Source organism: Benincasa hispida, chromosome 1 (assembly GCF_009727055.1).
Source record: "Benincasa hispida cultivar B227 chromosome 1, ASM972705v1, whole genome shotgun sequence".
Lineage (NCBI taxonomy): Eukaryota > Viridiplantae > Streptophyta > Magnoliopsida > Cucurbitales > Cucurbitaceae > Benincasa > Benincasa hispida.
The window spans coordinates 14,539,498-14,557,320 of NC_052349.1; the positions used below are offsets into that span (position 1 = coordinate 14,539,498).

The 17,823-nt window shown below is 29.9% G+C and overlaps 1 protein-coding gene across 1 annotated transcript; it reads left to right on the forward strand.

The window, feature by feature from the left end:
• Positions 1-4,500: 4,500 nt before the first annotated feature.
• On the forward strand, positions 4,501-10,253 carry LOC120069687 (sulfate transporter 3.1-like). Its single transcript, XM_039021472.1, has 12 exons — positions 4,501-4,856; positions 4,942-5,149; positions 5,233-5,404; positions 5,517-5,582; positions 7,465-7,578; positions 7,701-7,817; positions 8,041-8,167; positions 8,589-8,875; positions 8,965-9,155; positions 9,261-9,346; positions 9,431-9,507; positions 9,757-10,253. Exons 1-12 carry the CDS (start codon positions 4,541-4,543, stop codon positions 9,934-9,936), a joined length of 1,941 nt encoding a protein of 646 aa, XP_038877400.1. The 5' UTR covers positions 4,501-4,540; the 3' UTR covers positions 9,937-10,253.
• Positions 10,254-17,823: the final 7,570 nt, after the last annotated feature.

Here is a 17,823-nt window from a genome sequence, read left to right on the forward strand (position 1 = left end):
TTATTTATTAGGACTTGATCTTCATTTAAATTAATAGGTTCTAAAATATTTTGGGGTTGCGTGGGATGCTAAGTTGAGATAGGATATCTAGAATTCATATGTTTGAAGTTTATATATCTGTAAAATTCATATGTCTGTGTTTGAAGTGCAAAGTTGAGTTTATATGTTTGGGGTATCTGATACAATTTTTCGAACTCTAAATAATTAGCTTTTATGATTACTATTTTTGTTCTAAAACTTTTTTATTTAAGAATTCTACCAATCTTTGTTTGAACAAGATAGAGATTAAAATTTTTCTTTTAATTTTTAAAGTTTTTCTTTCTTTCTTTCGTTCATTCGTTCTTTCTTCTTTGGGTAATGAACAAAAATTAACCCGTTACATTTTTTTTTAAGAAATATGGTTAAATAAAATGAAGAACTAAAGAGAAATCAACACTTTTTATTCCTAATTTTTCTCCATGAATTTCATTATCATTCTCTTTTTCTTCTTCTTTCTGTTGTTGCTATGTATTTTTATTTTGTCATGAATTTCTTTTAATTGAACCTCCCCCGTTATCTTAGCGGCCAATGGAATGTCACTATATGTCTTCAATAATTTCATTTTTAATTTCTACAAATTTGGAGAATCATCAAAGAACAAATCTTCATTTTCTCTAATTTTTGCTAGAAAATGTTCCAGGAAAAATCTTCATGTTATAAGTTTTAATTTTATATGTTACATACTTTTAAATTACATACATATTTTTCGTCTAAATATTCTTAACATTTATTTGATATGTGAATTCAATTAAATAAAAATATATTATATATTTTTTTACATATTAATATTGCACTTATTGTAAACAAAATACTATTATTTACATACAATAATCCTACAACATACTTTAACAGTTATCAGTCTTATAATAGTTGGAAGGGATTTTTGAAGTTGATTATCGAAGATGATTTTCGTTGGAGCTTGTAGTCCGATATGGTTGTCAGAGCTTGAAGTTGATCGCATGAAGGTGGTATTGGAGTTGGTCGTTGAAGTTTGTCGTCGGAGGTGATTTTCAAAGCTCAAAGTTGATTGTGTGAAGGTAGCCATTGAAGTTGATCATCGAAGATGGTTTTTGCCGAAGTTTGTAGTTGGAGGTGGTTGTCGGTGCCTGAAGTTGGTTGCATTAAGGTGGTATTAGAGTTGGTTATTGGAGTTTGTCGCTGGAGGTGATATTGAAGAGTTGGTCCTTGGAGTTGCTCGCTCGAAGGTGGTCGTCGAAGTTAATCATCGAAGGTGATTTTCGACGGAATTTGTAGTCAGAGGTGGTTTTCGGAGGCTACGAAGGTGGTTTTCAAAGTTGGTCATCGGAGTTGTTGTTGGAGCCTGAAATTGATTGTTGGAGTTGGTCGCGCGAAGGTGGTTGTCGGAGTTGTCACCGGAGGTGGTTGTTGGAGCTTGGAATTGGTTGCCGTAGTAGGTCGCATGAAGAAGGTTGTGTAGAGATCAGAGTTGGCCGTCAGAGTTGTCATCGGAGGTGGTTGTCAAAGTTCAGAGTTGTCATCGGAGTTGGTTGTCGGAGTCTGGAGTTGTTCATTGGAGTTGTCATTGGAGGTAGTTATCGGGGCACGGAGTTAGTTCTCAAGGTGTGATAGTGATAGTCGTCGACAACGGCCAATGGGTGGAGTCATTGAAAATATTGGAAGAATGAAGAGTTGGGGTGAGTTGGTAAAATATATCAACTCAACTCCACAAATATTTAAAGTTGGTGGGTCAAACATTGAGTTCGTATATTATACAAACTCAACTTATCTCACGTTGATGAGCCAAGCACATACTTTATATTTTTTAATGCTAAAATTAGTAGTTAGTGTAACGAATCTTATTAAAATATAAATTTTTTGCGATCATTGACAAGTTTAAATCAACAATCTAAATATAATTCGGCTAACGTATGGATGTGTTGATAATTAAAAGTTCGATTAAGAATGTTGTAGTTTGAATTTACTGCCTTATTGTTCTAAAAAAAAATTGACAAAATTCAAATATATGATAAAAATTGAGATACCCTACAAATTTTTAGGTAATCTTTTTGTTTTTATAAAAATATACAAAAAAGAATTTGACACTCGCATAAATTTGTGGTCAGTCCGTCTTTCTAGTCTAAATGCAAAAGGGAAAGGGAATTCAAGTTGGTCACGTTAACTCAATAGTTTATTTTTAAAAAGTCAAACTAACTAAAAATGGAAATTTTATTGACATTCGAGTATGTGGATTATTATTATTATTATTATTATTATTATTTACAAAATCAATTTGTACCCCTAAATTTTAAGTTATATATTTAAACTATAAATTTTGTGAATCAATTTAGATGACCATTTGTTAATTATTTATAACAATATCACTTGATTATCTTTAAAATTAATTTGAAATCACCTAATAAATTTATTGCCCTCCCAAACCTTACCAAAGTGTTGTCAATTTTTTTATAAAAAAACGTATGGCATAATTTTTCAGGTATACGAAAAGATGAAAAGACACTCATAATAAAGAAATATCGGTGTTATTCATTTGATTCCAATAATTCTCTCTATAATTTTAATAGTATTCCTACGTTTAAAAGAAGTTCCATATATATATGTAAAAAAATATGACAGTTTTAAAATGAAATTGGATAGACAGTTATCTTTGATTCAAAAAGTTTAGAATTTTAATTAATTGTTAATTTTAAATTTTAAATGATACACCCAAAATTTAACCATATAGATTGGTTACCCTTAAATTTTTTTTTTTTTAAAAAAATTATAATTAAAGGTGGGTCGAAACATATTTTTTCAATTATATATTACACTTACACCTATGCATTGAAAAATAAATAGTAAAAGTCCACAATTATTTGATTAAATTTTTATATATTTGAGAAAAAAAAAGTGATTCTATGGTACTTCCCACAATCCCTCCACATCTTTTTTCACAAAGTTGGGTCCATATGACCTTACCCTCTACAGCACTTGCACATAATTTTATTTTCCTTTTCTTTTATTTAATAACATTATATATTTTATGTAAGATTACAAATTCACTCCCTAGTGCTTAAATTTTAAAATATTCCTTAACTTTTATATGGTAAAAAAAAAGTCTTGATGAAATTGATGAGTAATTTTAATGTTGAATAGGTTTCCATGATAATAATGTTACCAAATATGGTAACAAAATATACTAAACAATAATAATAATATGGTAACAAAATCCCGATTGAATTGATTAATATCATATGTCATATCTAATCATCATTTGTTAATCTTATCTGTATAATATCTTATCATATATGTAGCATTGTTGATATTAAAAATTTATCAGGAAATTTTTTATATTTTTCTATATCCATTTTTCAGAGAACAATTAATCACAAATAAAGCAACAGAAAGCGCCATTGAGACCAAAACAAATCATTGAAAAACACACCATGTGCTTTATTCTCAGGTTGGATTTCGTTTGCTTATATATAAATTATTCATATATATATGCTTTTCATTCTGTCATATATAAAAAGAAAATTTGGTTTAGTTTGATAAGGATTTTATTTTCCGTGTTATTAATATAATGTTAATAAGTTTGATTAAAAAAAATGTAAAAACAACAAATTAAGGCTTCATTTGGTAGTAATTTGTTTTTATATCTTTTGTTTTAGAAATTTATATTTATTTTCTTCCAATTTTTATATTATTATTTTAATCTTTCTTTAAAAAAAACTTGAATTTTTGATAAATTATAAAAGTAAATATAAGTCTCTGAAAACTACTTTATTTTTCATTTTAAAATCTAACTTAATTTTTGAAAATATTGACAGAAAATAGATAAAAAAAAAAATTATAGGTAAATACAATGACAGATCCAGAAATTTTGTTGATGGGGTTTTATATGATTTAATAAAAATAAATGTAATGAAAGAGACTTAAACTTGGATTTAGAGAAGGCCAGCTAGTGTTTGATATTAAACTAGTTATATATATAAAGAGCATACAGTTGAGTGGGATTCAAGCCGCTTGGACCTCTACCAAATCTACTATTAGGTAAAAATAGTATTTATAAATTTGTATATTTTAAAAAACTTTAACACAAAATCAAATTATTATCAAATGTTTGTAAGCACTTTTGAAACTTTTTGCTATAAAGTATGAATATTTTAAAATAATTTTTATATTTAAAAAGACCTCGTTTATAAATTATAAAAAAGAATAATTTGAAAAAAATAAAAAGGAAAAAGAATGAAATATTAAAGAGAGGTAAAAAATAGTTGTATACCGAATCAAACATTCGTCGCTCAAATCTAAGTGGGTTGTTGCCTTGCCTTACCCTATTCCCAAAAGAAACAGGTTTTAAAATTTTCATATGGTCAAACAATGGTTGACACGCCACGTGTCCATAAAAAAAAGGGTCCCAGCAATCCACTTTGAAGATCCCCCACTATGCAATAACCTCAATATATACCCCCTCATACCATACCCAAAAGCCTCATTCCCTTAACTTAGGAATTTACAATAAAGTGTTGTTCTCAAAATTATGGGTAATGCAGATTTTGAATGCCCTCACAGAGTAGCCATTCCTCCAAAAAAGCCCTTCTTGGACTCCTTAGCTTCCAACTTCAAAGAAACCTTCTTCCCTGATGACCCTTTCAAACAATTCAAAAACCAACCTTTATCCACCCAAATCCTTCTTTGGCTTAAGTACTTTATCCCCTTCCTCGATTGGGCCCCTCGTTACACTTTCGACTTCTTCAAAGCCGACCTCGTTGCCGGTATCACCATCGCTAGTTTAGCTGTCCCTCAGGGTATCAGCTATGCCAATCTCGCCAGTATCCCTCCCATCATTGGGCTTTGTAAGTTTATACACTACAACCCACACCTCCTGCTTTGATATCATGTTAGTTATTTATTATTATTATTATTTTCTTTGTAACGTAGATTCGAGCTTCATCCCTCCGTTGATCTACGCCATGTTGGGAAGCTCGAAAGATATTGCGGTGGGGACAGTGGCGGTAGCGTCGTTACTCATGTCCGCCATGTTGGGGAAGGAAGTCAACCCAGTAGAACATCCGAAACAATACGTTCAATTGGTTTTCACTGCCACCTTTTTTGCAGGAGTTTTTCAAGCTTTGCTCGGTTTTCTCAGGTAAACTTCTTGCTTTGATAACACGTCAGAAACAACAACATTTGACCTAGAATTAATCATGTTTGGGACCTTGGAAAGTGCAGATTAGGGCTTATTGTGGACTTTTTGTCGCATGCAACAATAGTGGGGTTCATGGGTGGTGCAGCAACGGTGGTTTGTCTTCAGCAATTAAAAGGCATAATGGGATTGGTTCATTTTACGCATGAGACTGATATTGTATCCGTTATGCGTTCTCTTTTCTCTCAAATTCACAAGGTTGGTTTTTTTCTTTTCTTTTTCTTTTTTTGACGCCATTTTTTTATCACTTCAAAGTTTATTTTCTTTTGCATAGCTTTTTTAGTTTTTATTTCTTTTTCCTCTCTGACAGTGGAGATGGGAAAGTATTGTGTTGGGTTGCTGTTTTCTCTTCTTTCTCCTCCTCACTAGATACTTGGTAAGTTTTCCATTATTTTCTTTTTAATTTTTTTTTTTTTTTTAATTATGTTTACTAAGGTTATTGGTTTGATTTTTGTATTGTTCTTAAAATCTAAAAATGAAAAATAATGTTGTTACGAAAACGACAATTAAAAAATATAAAAAATAAATAAAAGAATCAACACACAGATAGTGTGTTAGCTACGTTCACGAAATATTGGGCATTGGTTAGACTCCATATTTGGTTGTTTGAAACACCAACAAATAAATTCAAGTTAGTTTTCAGAAGATGGTTAAAAAAATTTGTACGAATTCAAACGTGTGAGTAAGAAACGTGGAAAACATATGGAAAAGGAAAACAATCTTTGAAAAAAATGGTTAAACATGATATTTTGGAAACGGTTTTTATTATTATTATTATTATTTTGTAGTTTTAAAGTTTTTAATTTTTAAATTTAAAACCGGTAGATCAGTTTCTTTTTTTCCAATTTGTTTAAAAAGTGGAAAAAGCAAAGATGATTTTTTAAAAAAATAGAAAAACGTAATTAATTATCAAATGAGCAATAATAACTGTTTGACTTGAGTTTTCAAAATATTTTCTATCTCTTGTGGTCTTATCTTATTTTTTTTTCGGTTGAAAAATAATATAAGGTAGAGTTTTATTTGTTAAAATAAATTTTGAGAATAATGTTGGTATCTCTTATATTATGATACCATATTTATACTCGCACATACCATATTGACTTTGATTTAATAGGTTGATTTGTTATTATGAGACAATTAAAATATGTAGATTTAATATTGTAGATAAATTTTATGTCTTGATTGCAAGTGATGCATTTAAGGTAGTAGAAAACAAAGTAATATTTATCCGTTTATAACTATAGGTATAGCAATTAATGTTGCCTTATATGTTAAAATTTTATCCAACAATTGAGTGACAAAATTTTAATACATGAAACCTGTTAATGGAATAATAATAATAATAATAATAATAATAATAATAATAAATATTATGAAACAAAACTTAACCAAAAATTATCTCTATCGTAGATGGGTTTGGCCAACACACCAAATAAAATCGGATCTTCAAACCATCGGTTTTATTTGATAAAAAATCAAAAACAAAAATTTGAAACGGAGAGATGGAATAAAAATATAGTTGTATTTCATATTTTTAAATATATATATCATAGCTGATAATTATTTGATATTATATTTATAGGCTATAAAATTGTAGTTATTTTTAATAATTAAATAATGAAAATGTTTTAGTTGTCTCTTTATATTATTATAATATAAGAAAAATTATTTTTAATCCAGAAAATGATATTTTGCTATATTTATAAATGAGTTGGTTCATTTTATTATATTTGAAAATATCTCTATATGATTTATAATAAATTACCCTGCAAATTTTAATTTGAAAATTTTGAATAGATTTTATTATGTGAAACACTGTATTAAATAATTTTAAAATATATTTTTTTTCTTCTTCAAAATTTATACTATTTGGATCCTAAAATCTATAACACTTCTAAAACATAAGTAAATATAAAAATACAATAATTCACTGTGAATCTAAAACATAGAACATGATAATATTCGTCATCCAAACAGTCCATTTTTCAAACAACTTTATTTTGCTTTCTCTAAATCTAAAATAATGTTATTTATGCAAAATAATAATAAGTAAATAGAATCCTAGTAAAATCTAGGTAAATATAATTTTTGGAATTTCAATGGTTCTAAACCCAATTTAACTAGCATAGTTTTTATTAAACTCGAAAAAGGAAAATCCTAAATAATGTCCATTTTAAAAAATATATATATATATATATATTTTTGGGTAAGGTAATTAGTGGTTGCTAATTAGAGTTCATTTTGGAAACGAATTGCAGAGCAAGAAGAAACCAATCTTCTTTTGGATAAGTGCATTGGCGCCTTTGACTTCAGTTATCTTGGGAAGTCTTCTGGTTTACTTAACCCACGCTGAAAAGCATGGAGTTCAAGTGGTAATTCACTCAATCCCCCATTGCCGTCTATGTTTCTTTGCTTTCGTGAAGCTTTCTTTAATGGGGTTTGTTTTAAGATCAAAATCTTTATTGGGTCTCTCTGTTTTTTGTTTGTAATTTAGATTGGTCATTTGAAGAAAGGGTTGAATCCCCCATCTGCATCTGATTTAGTATTTGGATCCCCTCATCTCGCCATTACCATCAAAACAGGGATCATCATCGGAATCATTGGCCTCGCTGTAAGTTTCTTTTGGTCTTATTCTTTCCTGGTAATATAGTGTTGAGAAGAGAAGTTTAAACAGTACGTTGAATGAATTTATTGCCTTTACAAGAGCTGTTTCTTCTGTTATGTGAGTGTGCTTAGGAACATGACCACCAACTGTTTGATGAAATATCTCAAAGAAAATAAGTGAATCTACAATTTAACCATCTTCGTTTTTCTGAATCCATTGCGTAATGCAGGAAGGAGTTGCAGTGGGAAGAAGTTTTGCTGCATTTAAAAACTACCACATTGATGGAAACAAGGAGATGATAGCATTTGGGATGATGAACATTGTTGGTTCTTGCACTTCTTGCTACCTTACTGCAGGTAAGCTGAAAATTCAATGGAGGCGCTTGAGTTTGATCTTCAATTGTTAGGCATCTGCATTGAAATAACTAAAGCCCATTTGATGATCATTTGATTTTTAATCTTTAGCTTCTGAGCCCTACTATCACATATGAGTTCCTTTGATTTCTTATATTATTTGATGAAACCATTGTAAATAAATTGTGAAGAAACCATCATAATTTTTAAGACTAAAAACTAAAAACCAAATGGTAATGGATTGGAGACCTAAGGACCTAAGTTATGGAGATTGTAATTTTAAAGCTGGCAAGTACCAATTGGAACTTATTATGATTGATAATTTTGATATATTATCAAGTTATCAACGTATGGCTTTGTTGATCTTACTGGTTTTTGTTAATTGAGCTTATCATCCAGGGACTAATACCAATAAAATATGCAGGGCCATTTTCGAGGACTGCAGTGAATTTCAATGCAGGATGTAAAACCGCGGTCTCGAATATTGTCATGTCAATTGCTCTGATGATCACTCTATTGTTTTTGACGCCATTTTTCCATTACACGCCCCTGGTGGTGCTTTCCTCCATAATCATCACTGCTATGCTTGGCCTAATCAACTATGAAGAAGTCATCCACCTTTGGAAAATCGACAAATTTGACTTTGTTGTTTGCCTTGGTGCATATATCGGTGTCGTCTTTGGCAGCGTTGAAACAGGCTTGATCGTTGCGGTGAGGAAATCAATGGAATGAACTTATGTTTATACTAAACCAAATCTTTCAATATGGTTCTCATTTGTATCAATTGACATGGTTTTCAGGTTACACTCTCTTTGTTAAGGGTGCTTCTCATCATCGCAAGGCCAAGAACTTTAGTATTAGGCAACATTCCCAACTCCACAATTTACAGAAGCGTTGATCAATATCCAACAGCCAAAAATGTGCCTGGAATTCTCATCCTCCAATTGGAGGCCCCAATCTATTTTGCCAACTCAAACTACCTGAGAGAAAGGTAACCTTATGCAACCACTAAATGCAGATAGCATAATGATCTTTATTATGTATAAAAATGAGAATGAAGATGCCGATCCTCATTAACATTTCTCTTCTTTCTCAGGCTTTCAAGGTGGATTACAGACGAAGAAGAGAGGATAAAATCATCAGGAGAAACCAGCTTGCAGTACATAATTCTAGACATTTCCGGTAAGTACTTCAATGAATATCTGAACTTTGGGAACAAATAACCTCTCTTTTATCTCATGTACTGATTTGAAATTTTGAACACAGGCGTAAGTAGCATTGACTCAAGTGGAATCAGCATGCTTGAAGAGGTTAAGAAGAGTACTGAAAGAAAGGGCCTCAAAGTACGTATTTCCAAGTCATTCTTCATCTTAAATTCCCTCGAAGTTGAATGTTGTTACTCGACTGGTTAATACATATACCGCATGAATCTCCCACTTCCATATGTTCTTTAACTCAAAAAAAGAATCTAACAATCTAATAGTAAATGCTAGTAATACTTTATTGTGCTAGAAGCAAAGCAAAGAGTTGAAGTTGATTAATATATAGCTTGAACTAGTAATCTATTATTCTGTGATGGTATGTGATTGTAGCTTCTGCTTGCAAATCCAAGAAGTGAAGTGATCAAAAAGTTAAACGAGGCGAAGTTCATCGATGCGATCGGACAAGAATGGATCTATCTTACGGTGGGAGAGGCTGTAACAGCCTGCAATTTCATGCTCCACACTTGCAAGCCAAATCCTGTAGCTGTTGAATTAGATTCACATGTGTAGCCTGCAAAATTACTCCAAGCTACAGAAAGGAGATCAATTTGCTGATGGGGTCCTCCCACTAAGTTCGCATGGTAATATATTCCACCAATCAGGAGGCAACATAATGGAAATAATAGTTTCATTCTCTTATTTTTTTGGTGGGAGGTTAAATATTGTAGTAGTAGAAAATGAAATAGCGTGAAAATCATTTAAAAGAGATCGTTTTCACGCTTTCATATCATGTCATGTCTTTGTTTATATTTTCTCTAACTATTGTTGCCATCAAATTTCCTTCATGACATGATTATCTATACGAGAGTTCACTGCTTTCTTTTTCACTTTCTACTTCTTGCTTTCTTAAGGGTTAATATAAAAATTACTTTTTAACGAAGTTAATAATTCTCATAATTGACTATATTAATCTTGTTTTTTTTACTTTATCAAGCATTAAGATAAATAGATATACTCTTTGAAGAAGACATTCAGCTATCTTTATCTAATCTTCTAAATTAACCTATATATAATAATTAAAGTTGCATTATAATGACTTTAAAAACCAAAAGCATTTCTATTTCTCTCACTTAAATAGTAATAAGATCAAGATGTCTATTAATCAAGATTGTTTGCAAGAGAAATAATCACTTTTTCCCCCACAATATGAATAAAGTAGATCATATTCATTTATACCTTGTTCTTTAAATTTGGTCTTCAAAATGAAGATTTACTTCCTTTTTTTTTAAAATAACAATCAAATAATAGAAAATGTCTCTCATTAAGAACCTTTGATTTCCTTAATGCTATTACCAAAGCATTTAACTTGACTAAGATATAATTAATTAAGTGACTATCTAAATCCAACAACTATTGACATAACAAGGCAACTAATTGACCTTTTCACCTTCAAATGACAAATGGAAAAGTTCAACGTTTAAAATGCATATGAAAGGGATTCTCAAATCTCAGTGTTCACACAATGCAATTCGAGATAAAGGGTCAAATTGTTTTTGGTAAGGCTTTTGAAGTGTTACCTCATCCTTCTATTATAATAATAATAATAATAATAAGGATTATTTTCAAATATAGAAAATGAACCAAAATATTTATGAGTGATAGCAAAATATCACAACCACTACTATTTGTGTCTATCTGTGTCATGATAGATATAAATAATAGTTTATTTTGGTCTATTACGGTCTATCGCAAATTAATTATGATATTGTGTTCTTATAAATATTTTTAGCGGTTTTATCATTTAAAATAATTTTTCTAATAAAATAATAATAATAATAATATCCCTTTTATTTACATCTTTTCCCCTTAATCTATTTGATTAAATGCCCCAATGGCTGTTCCCAATTCTGTTGCTGGATGACAGAGTGATAGAATTTAGTATTATGATTAAATTAAAAGATTTGTATCTACTTGGTCCATAAATTTAAAAGATTAGAAATTTAATCCTTAAACTATGATATTTTTTTAAAAAGATCAAGGATCTATTAAATAAAGAATTGAAAGTTTAAAGTTTTTTTTTAAAAAAAATCAAATTTATATATAATAAATTAATTAATTTTTAAATTTTCAAGAACCTATTAGACATAAAACTGGACACTAAGACGTATTAGGAAAAAAAATGAAAGTTTAGAAACCTATTAAACACTCTTGAAAGTTCATAAATCAAATAGACACAAAATTCAAAGTCCACAAACTAAACTTGTAGTTTAAACTAGTATTATTTATTCAAACAAAGAGAAAAATACTTGGGTGCGCCTTGGGTTCAATTCATTTTTGGCCGCCCACCCACTTGTCCAATCACATTTTGTCATATGATGAACTTTTCTTTTCCTTTTTTCTTAAATATTTTTTTTAGTTTTTTCTACTGCATAGTTATAACGGACTATAGAAAGATAGATGCAACCGGAACATATAAGTTCTACTTTGTTGGTCCCATGTTTTTTATTCATAGGGTAGACTCATAAAACTTTAAACTTTCAAAGTCAAATCTATGTTTGGTATATGAATTTGTTTGTCTTCGTCCGGTTTATAGATTTATTTGTATTACATGAACTTAGGCTTATGAAATTCATCTCTTATACCATATACTAATTCTTATCAATCATAAACCACAAACTTAAGTGTTGGTTGTACAAATCCATATTTCTATAATATTTTTCTTTTGTACAGTTTACACCTTCAAGATTCATATATAATTCAAACTTATTAAAATTATGAGTCATTTTCTTTAACTAGTTTGAAAATTGATTATAAAATAGACTTAGTAATTAGAGTGAAAGTATAATTGAAGGAAAATTGTAGTAGGTGTTATTTTAGTATAAATAACTAAATATATATCATTTTCTAAGACTAATTGCATATTTAGAATATTTGGGAAGATTCGGTTGAGATCTTTTTATTCCTAAAATAACCTTTATTTTAAATGGAAAAGAAACAAATCTGTCTTTTTTCATTCTCCAACCTGCGTGATTCTCTCTTTTTTTCGAGAGTTTCATCACTGTTCTGTGAGATTTGACAAGGAAATCGATGTTCATCTCATCTCTTCGCACGATCAATTATGAAGTAGTTGAATCTACAATTTTGATTTTCTCATTCGTCCATCAATTTCTGCTTGCAATTTAGGATTTCTACTCGACATTTCGGATTTTTTGGTATGTTTAGATTTCATTTTAGGTTTTTTTTCTAATCTAAATTCATTTCATCGTCAGCACGATTGATTCTTCCTCCCAGTTCTAGGTCACAATTCTTCCTCAGATTTTGTGTTCGATTTCATCTATGTTTTTTAAATTTGTTTTAATTTGCGTTATTGCTGTTTAATTGAAGTTTGTTGATGTTATTAGTTAATTTGATGGTTTCTGTTTTGGTTTAGGTTTAGTTTGTTTTTTCAAGTAGTCATGAACTTTTCAATGCAAGTTTATCATTGATATACTCATATCAATACAGTCTACTAATTTGAGTCTATTACTAATAGATACATATTACAGTCTATCAGTGATATTAGTCTATCTCTGATAGACTCTATTATGAGTGTAACAATAGAGTGATAATTGTAATTTGTGCTTCTTGCAAAGATTTGAAAATATGATTAAGCTTGTCGTAGTGGTGTTTCATAGTGGACAAGGGGATGATAAACATAATTACTTGAATTACAAGACTAAAGGCATATTAGTCGATGAGATTATGTGTTTTGAGAATTTTGTGAGTTTGATATTAAAGGAAATTCAATTGGATGCATCTATTTCTTCAATACAATTGTTAATCTTATTGGATTTTGGTATCAGTGGCATTCAAACTGTGGTTGAAATTCATGATGTTGTTTGGTTTTTTTAATTTAGTTAAAAAAAAAACAAAGTACAAGACATCTATTAGTTGTTCAAGCCACTAATATGCTTTTAGAAGGGGCTTCAGGATTTTATAATTTTTTACGTGTTTTTTTCTTCTTCTCTAATTAATGATGATTTCAACATTCTAATGGATGTTCATATTAGTAGCTTGTCTTCTACGTTTGATTTGAAAGAGAAGGATACATTTGCTAATAAGGAAATAGTATCAAAGTCATTTTACTATGTAGCTATAAAGAACAACTTTAAGTTCAAGACTGTGAGATCAAATTCTAAATCAATTGTGTTGAAGTGCTCACAAGATGATTGTCAATGATACGTTCTTGCATCTCATTATAAGGGTGGGAAACTATGAAAATTTAGGAAGTATATTGCTAATCACAGTTGTTCTATAAATATTATTCAAACTTATCATAGACAAGCATCTTTATCATTGATTGGTGATTGTATGATAAAAGATTTTAGCCCTTGTGACCATTTGATTCTGAATGATATTATGATTCACTTGCTACTAAATTTGGGGTAAATATTAGCTACTATAAAGCTTAAAGGGCGAAAGAATATATTATGAAGTCATTGAATGGTGATGCAAACAAATGTTATGCCTTGATTTCAAATTTTTTTTATGAAGCTAAAGAAATGAATCTAGGTTTGTTTTTTCTCCTATCCTTTATATATCATCAATCAAGTTTTCAATGAGTATGTAATCAGTATTTGATAGACTTGTTTTAACAGATATGGTCCATCACTGATATTGGTCTATCAGTGATAAGTCTTATAGGAAATGAGCATATCATTGGTCTATCACTGATATTTGGTCAATAAATAATAGATCTATTGTAAAACAACATGTAATTAGTCTTTGATATATCTTTTTTTTTTATTGAGGTTCATTCACTGTGTATGAAGTTGATTCTGAGGGACATTTTAAGTATTGTTTTATGGCAATTAGATCGTGTATTGAGGGGTGGAAATATTGTAGACCAAACACATTAGTTGATGAGACTTTTTTGAAATGTAAATATGGTGGAACTCTTTTGACAACATCAACAATTGATGATAACAATAAGATTTTTCTTTTCCTTTAGTATTGTATACTTCGCGAATCATGGAGATGGTTTTTTTAGAATATAAAGAGAAGTTTAGGGGATCGAGAAGGTTTAGTTATTATATCTTATTTACATTTAAGTGTTCCAAAAGGTGTTCAAAATGTTTTTCCAACTACTGAATATTGTGTTTGTTTGCCCACCTTTTGAGAAGTTTGAAGCTGATATATAAGAACTCTCCTATTGATAATATGTTTTTTAGACATGGAAAAGTATATATTGTTGTCGATTTTGAGTTAAATATGAGATGGATGGATACAATATATCCTAGCATACGAGACTATCTTAATAAGATTGATTTTGGGAAGTGGGCTTGTTCGTATTGTAGAAGGAGAAAATATCAGATGATGACTACAAATATTTCAGAATGCTTAAATGCAGTTCTAAAAAAGCTTAGAGATTTACTGGCATCACTACTCGATTTTATCAGACAATTACTTCAAAAATGGTTTTATGATAAAAGTAAAGTTGCATATTGTATGAAAACTATTTTGACTAGCTGGCCTTAGGGAAAATTACAAATACAACATCAAATATCAAGAAGCTTCATGGTAAGAGTTACTTGTTTTTATGGATAATATCATAAAATCTATCAATGATTGACTTCTATCAGTGATAGGCATCTATCAATGATAGGTTTCTATTACTAATAGACTCAGATAGTTGGAACTTAATTAATTTGTTGTCTACGTGTCATTTTTCTCAAGTTAATGCAATTAATGATGTTGAATTTAAAGTGAGTGATGGAAGCAACTATGCTACATTTAGATTCCAAATCATGTACCTATCGTGTTTGGGATCCTGATGAAGTTCCATGTGCCCATGCACTTGTTGTTCTTCGTGGGCACAATATGAATACTTGCTATTTTGTTCCTAAGTATTTTTGTCAAGTACCTTGATTTCGTGTTATGCTGATTCTATTGGTCCATTTGGGAACCATGCTAATTGGAAGTATACAAGGATTGACATGAATATATTACTTCGAGTTATTAAGCATCCAACAGACCAACCTTGAAAACAAAGAATATTATCAATTGACGAGCAAAAAATTCATACAAAGTACAGTCGTTGTTGTCGTGTTGGTCACAACCGTAGAACATGTACATTTCCACCATTTATACAATGATGTATCATTTACTATCGATATGATTGTTATAGATGTGAACATATATGTGCCACCATTTTTACAACGTTGTAACATTTTCTTTTTTACTATCGGCTTGATTGTTAAATTTTTCAGAAGAACATAACATTTTGCTTAAGGAATATAGAACATTTTTTTCCCATTTTTGTCAGTAGTATATAAAAACACAAAATCAAGTACACAAGAAAGAAAGTAACATTAATTTTAAGTAATGTCACTATGATTTCTATCACCGTTATTGATCTATCACTGACATTGATCTACCACTTATAGACTTTAGCACCCATTACATAATAACAAGGGTTTAGTCCTTAGAACTTTAAAATAGAAAACATGAAGAGACAACATTTACAATAATTCAACTAACAATTCAACATTTTTCTATATTTATATGACAAAATCAACTACATATGGAGTTAATGTCACTGTGAAGTCTATCATGGATCTTTTCTATCACTGATACTATTGTATCCACAAAAACTAAGGTATAATAGTCAAATATTAAAGTACTCAAATATCCATAAAACTAAATCACAACTACATTATTACATCTGGGAGATTTTTAAGTAAAAACTAGGGACACAGTCCTTGATTCTAAGAGAATTTCTTGTTTGTTCTGGAAAAGCTTTCTTCTGGTCTTTTGCATTCTTTTGGTCCTTCGTATCCCTCTGTTCTCTGATAATCTTCTAGTCATTTGCATTCTCCAACATCTTCTTTGACGGTTTATGTTGTCTCTTTGGTCTAATATTTTCAGCATTCATTCTTGTATTTGCCTTTTCTTGAATAATCTAAAATGTTAATACTTAATTATAAGTTTGTAAATATATATTAAGTCTATAATTCATAAAGCAAATATAGGAATGAAGGGATCGAATCCCGCAACGAAAGCGCTGTAACTGTCTTGCATCCCCAATTCGATTTTTACATAAACAAATTCAATATACTAAAACATAATATAAACATGTAATATAGCATGCTTTAAGGAAAGAGATTAGAACTATTCTTACTTTTGTAGATTCCCAATCTTCACAAACAATTCTCTTTAAGTTCCAACGAACGACTCCTCCAACGACTTTGATCACGAACGATTTCTTGAACAATCTCGAACACTACCACGAGATTAACCTCGTTCTCTAGGATTCCAATATAGGGATAGGTGGTATCCAACTATTGGGAGAGGGAGAGGAGAAAAGGGTTTTGGCGAGTAGAAAGGATTCTCTTTATGGTTTAGAGAAAATTTTGCACAATAACACTTGTGTGTTGTGTATTGTTAGTCTCTATATCTCCCAAATAGACCATAAGGAGGTCTTTATATAGAGAAGGGTCAAACATTTTTCCTAATCTTTTTTCTATTTCTCTTTTCCACAATTAATTAATTAAATAAAACTTATTTAATTAATTAGTACAATTAAATAACACTTATTTAATTTAATTTGCACATTAATTAAATGATTATTTATACATTAAATTTAATTTAATGTATATATATTTAATTATCATAAACATCGTATATATATGTGCAATACCTTTCTTAATTAATTCTTTGTGAATCTAATTCACTTGAATAATTAATTAAATCTTATTCAAATATTACTTTCCAATTTAATTTGAATTATAGATCATATCCATAATCAATTATATATTAATCACATTAATATATGGATTAATATATGGTTTCTTCAAATTAACTTGAACAATTCAAATTATCCATCTTAAATATTCTCTAGTAGAGCTAATAAAGGGACCTGGTGGACCTGTAGATCATAAACTCCAACTATATGAGATTAATTGGTTGAACTCATTAACTAAGTTAATCAATATTTGTTCTGTGGGTACACTCTACTAAAGGCCAACGACTGCACTCTTTTCACTAAGATATATTTCTGTGTCTACGGATATAGATCAATAACAGGAAGTTAGTTCTTCACGAGTGTTTGTAACTCCAACTGGGTCAAATTATTGTTTTACTCTTGGGTTACCTATGATTTTTTAAGTACTAGTGCTCCTTTAATGAACAACATATTTATGGTCCAACTAATAAACAAAAACCCTTCTCAGGCCAGAGGGTAGGGCCCTTTGTTCAAATGTCGAAGGCACCACAGGGAACACTCATCTACTTACCCTTAAGATGAGAAGGAGTGAATTCCATCTTATATTATTATGTTCCCACTCCCACTCGGTCTTATCTCCAAAATGGTAAACATATTGGGTTCGCGAACTGGCCACACAATATCTCGTGAACAGGAGTTCATAATATACTCAGGATTAAGACTAAGTTGCCGAGATCATCCTATTGAAATAGGAA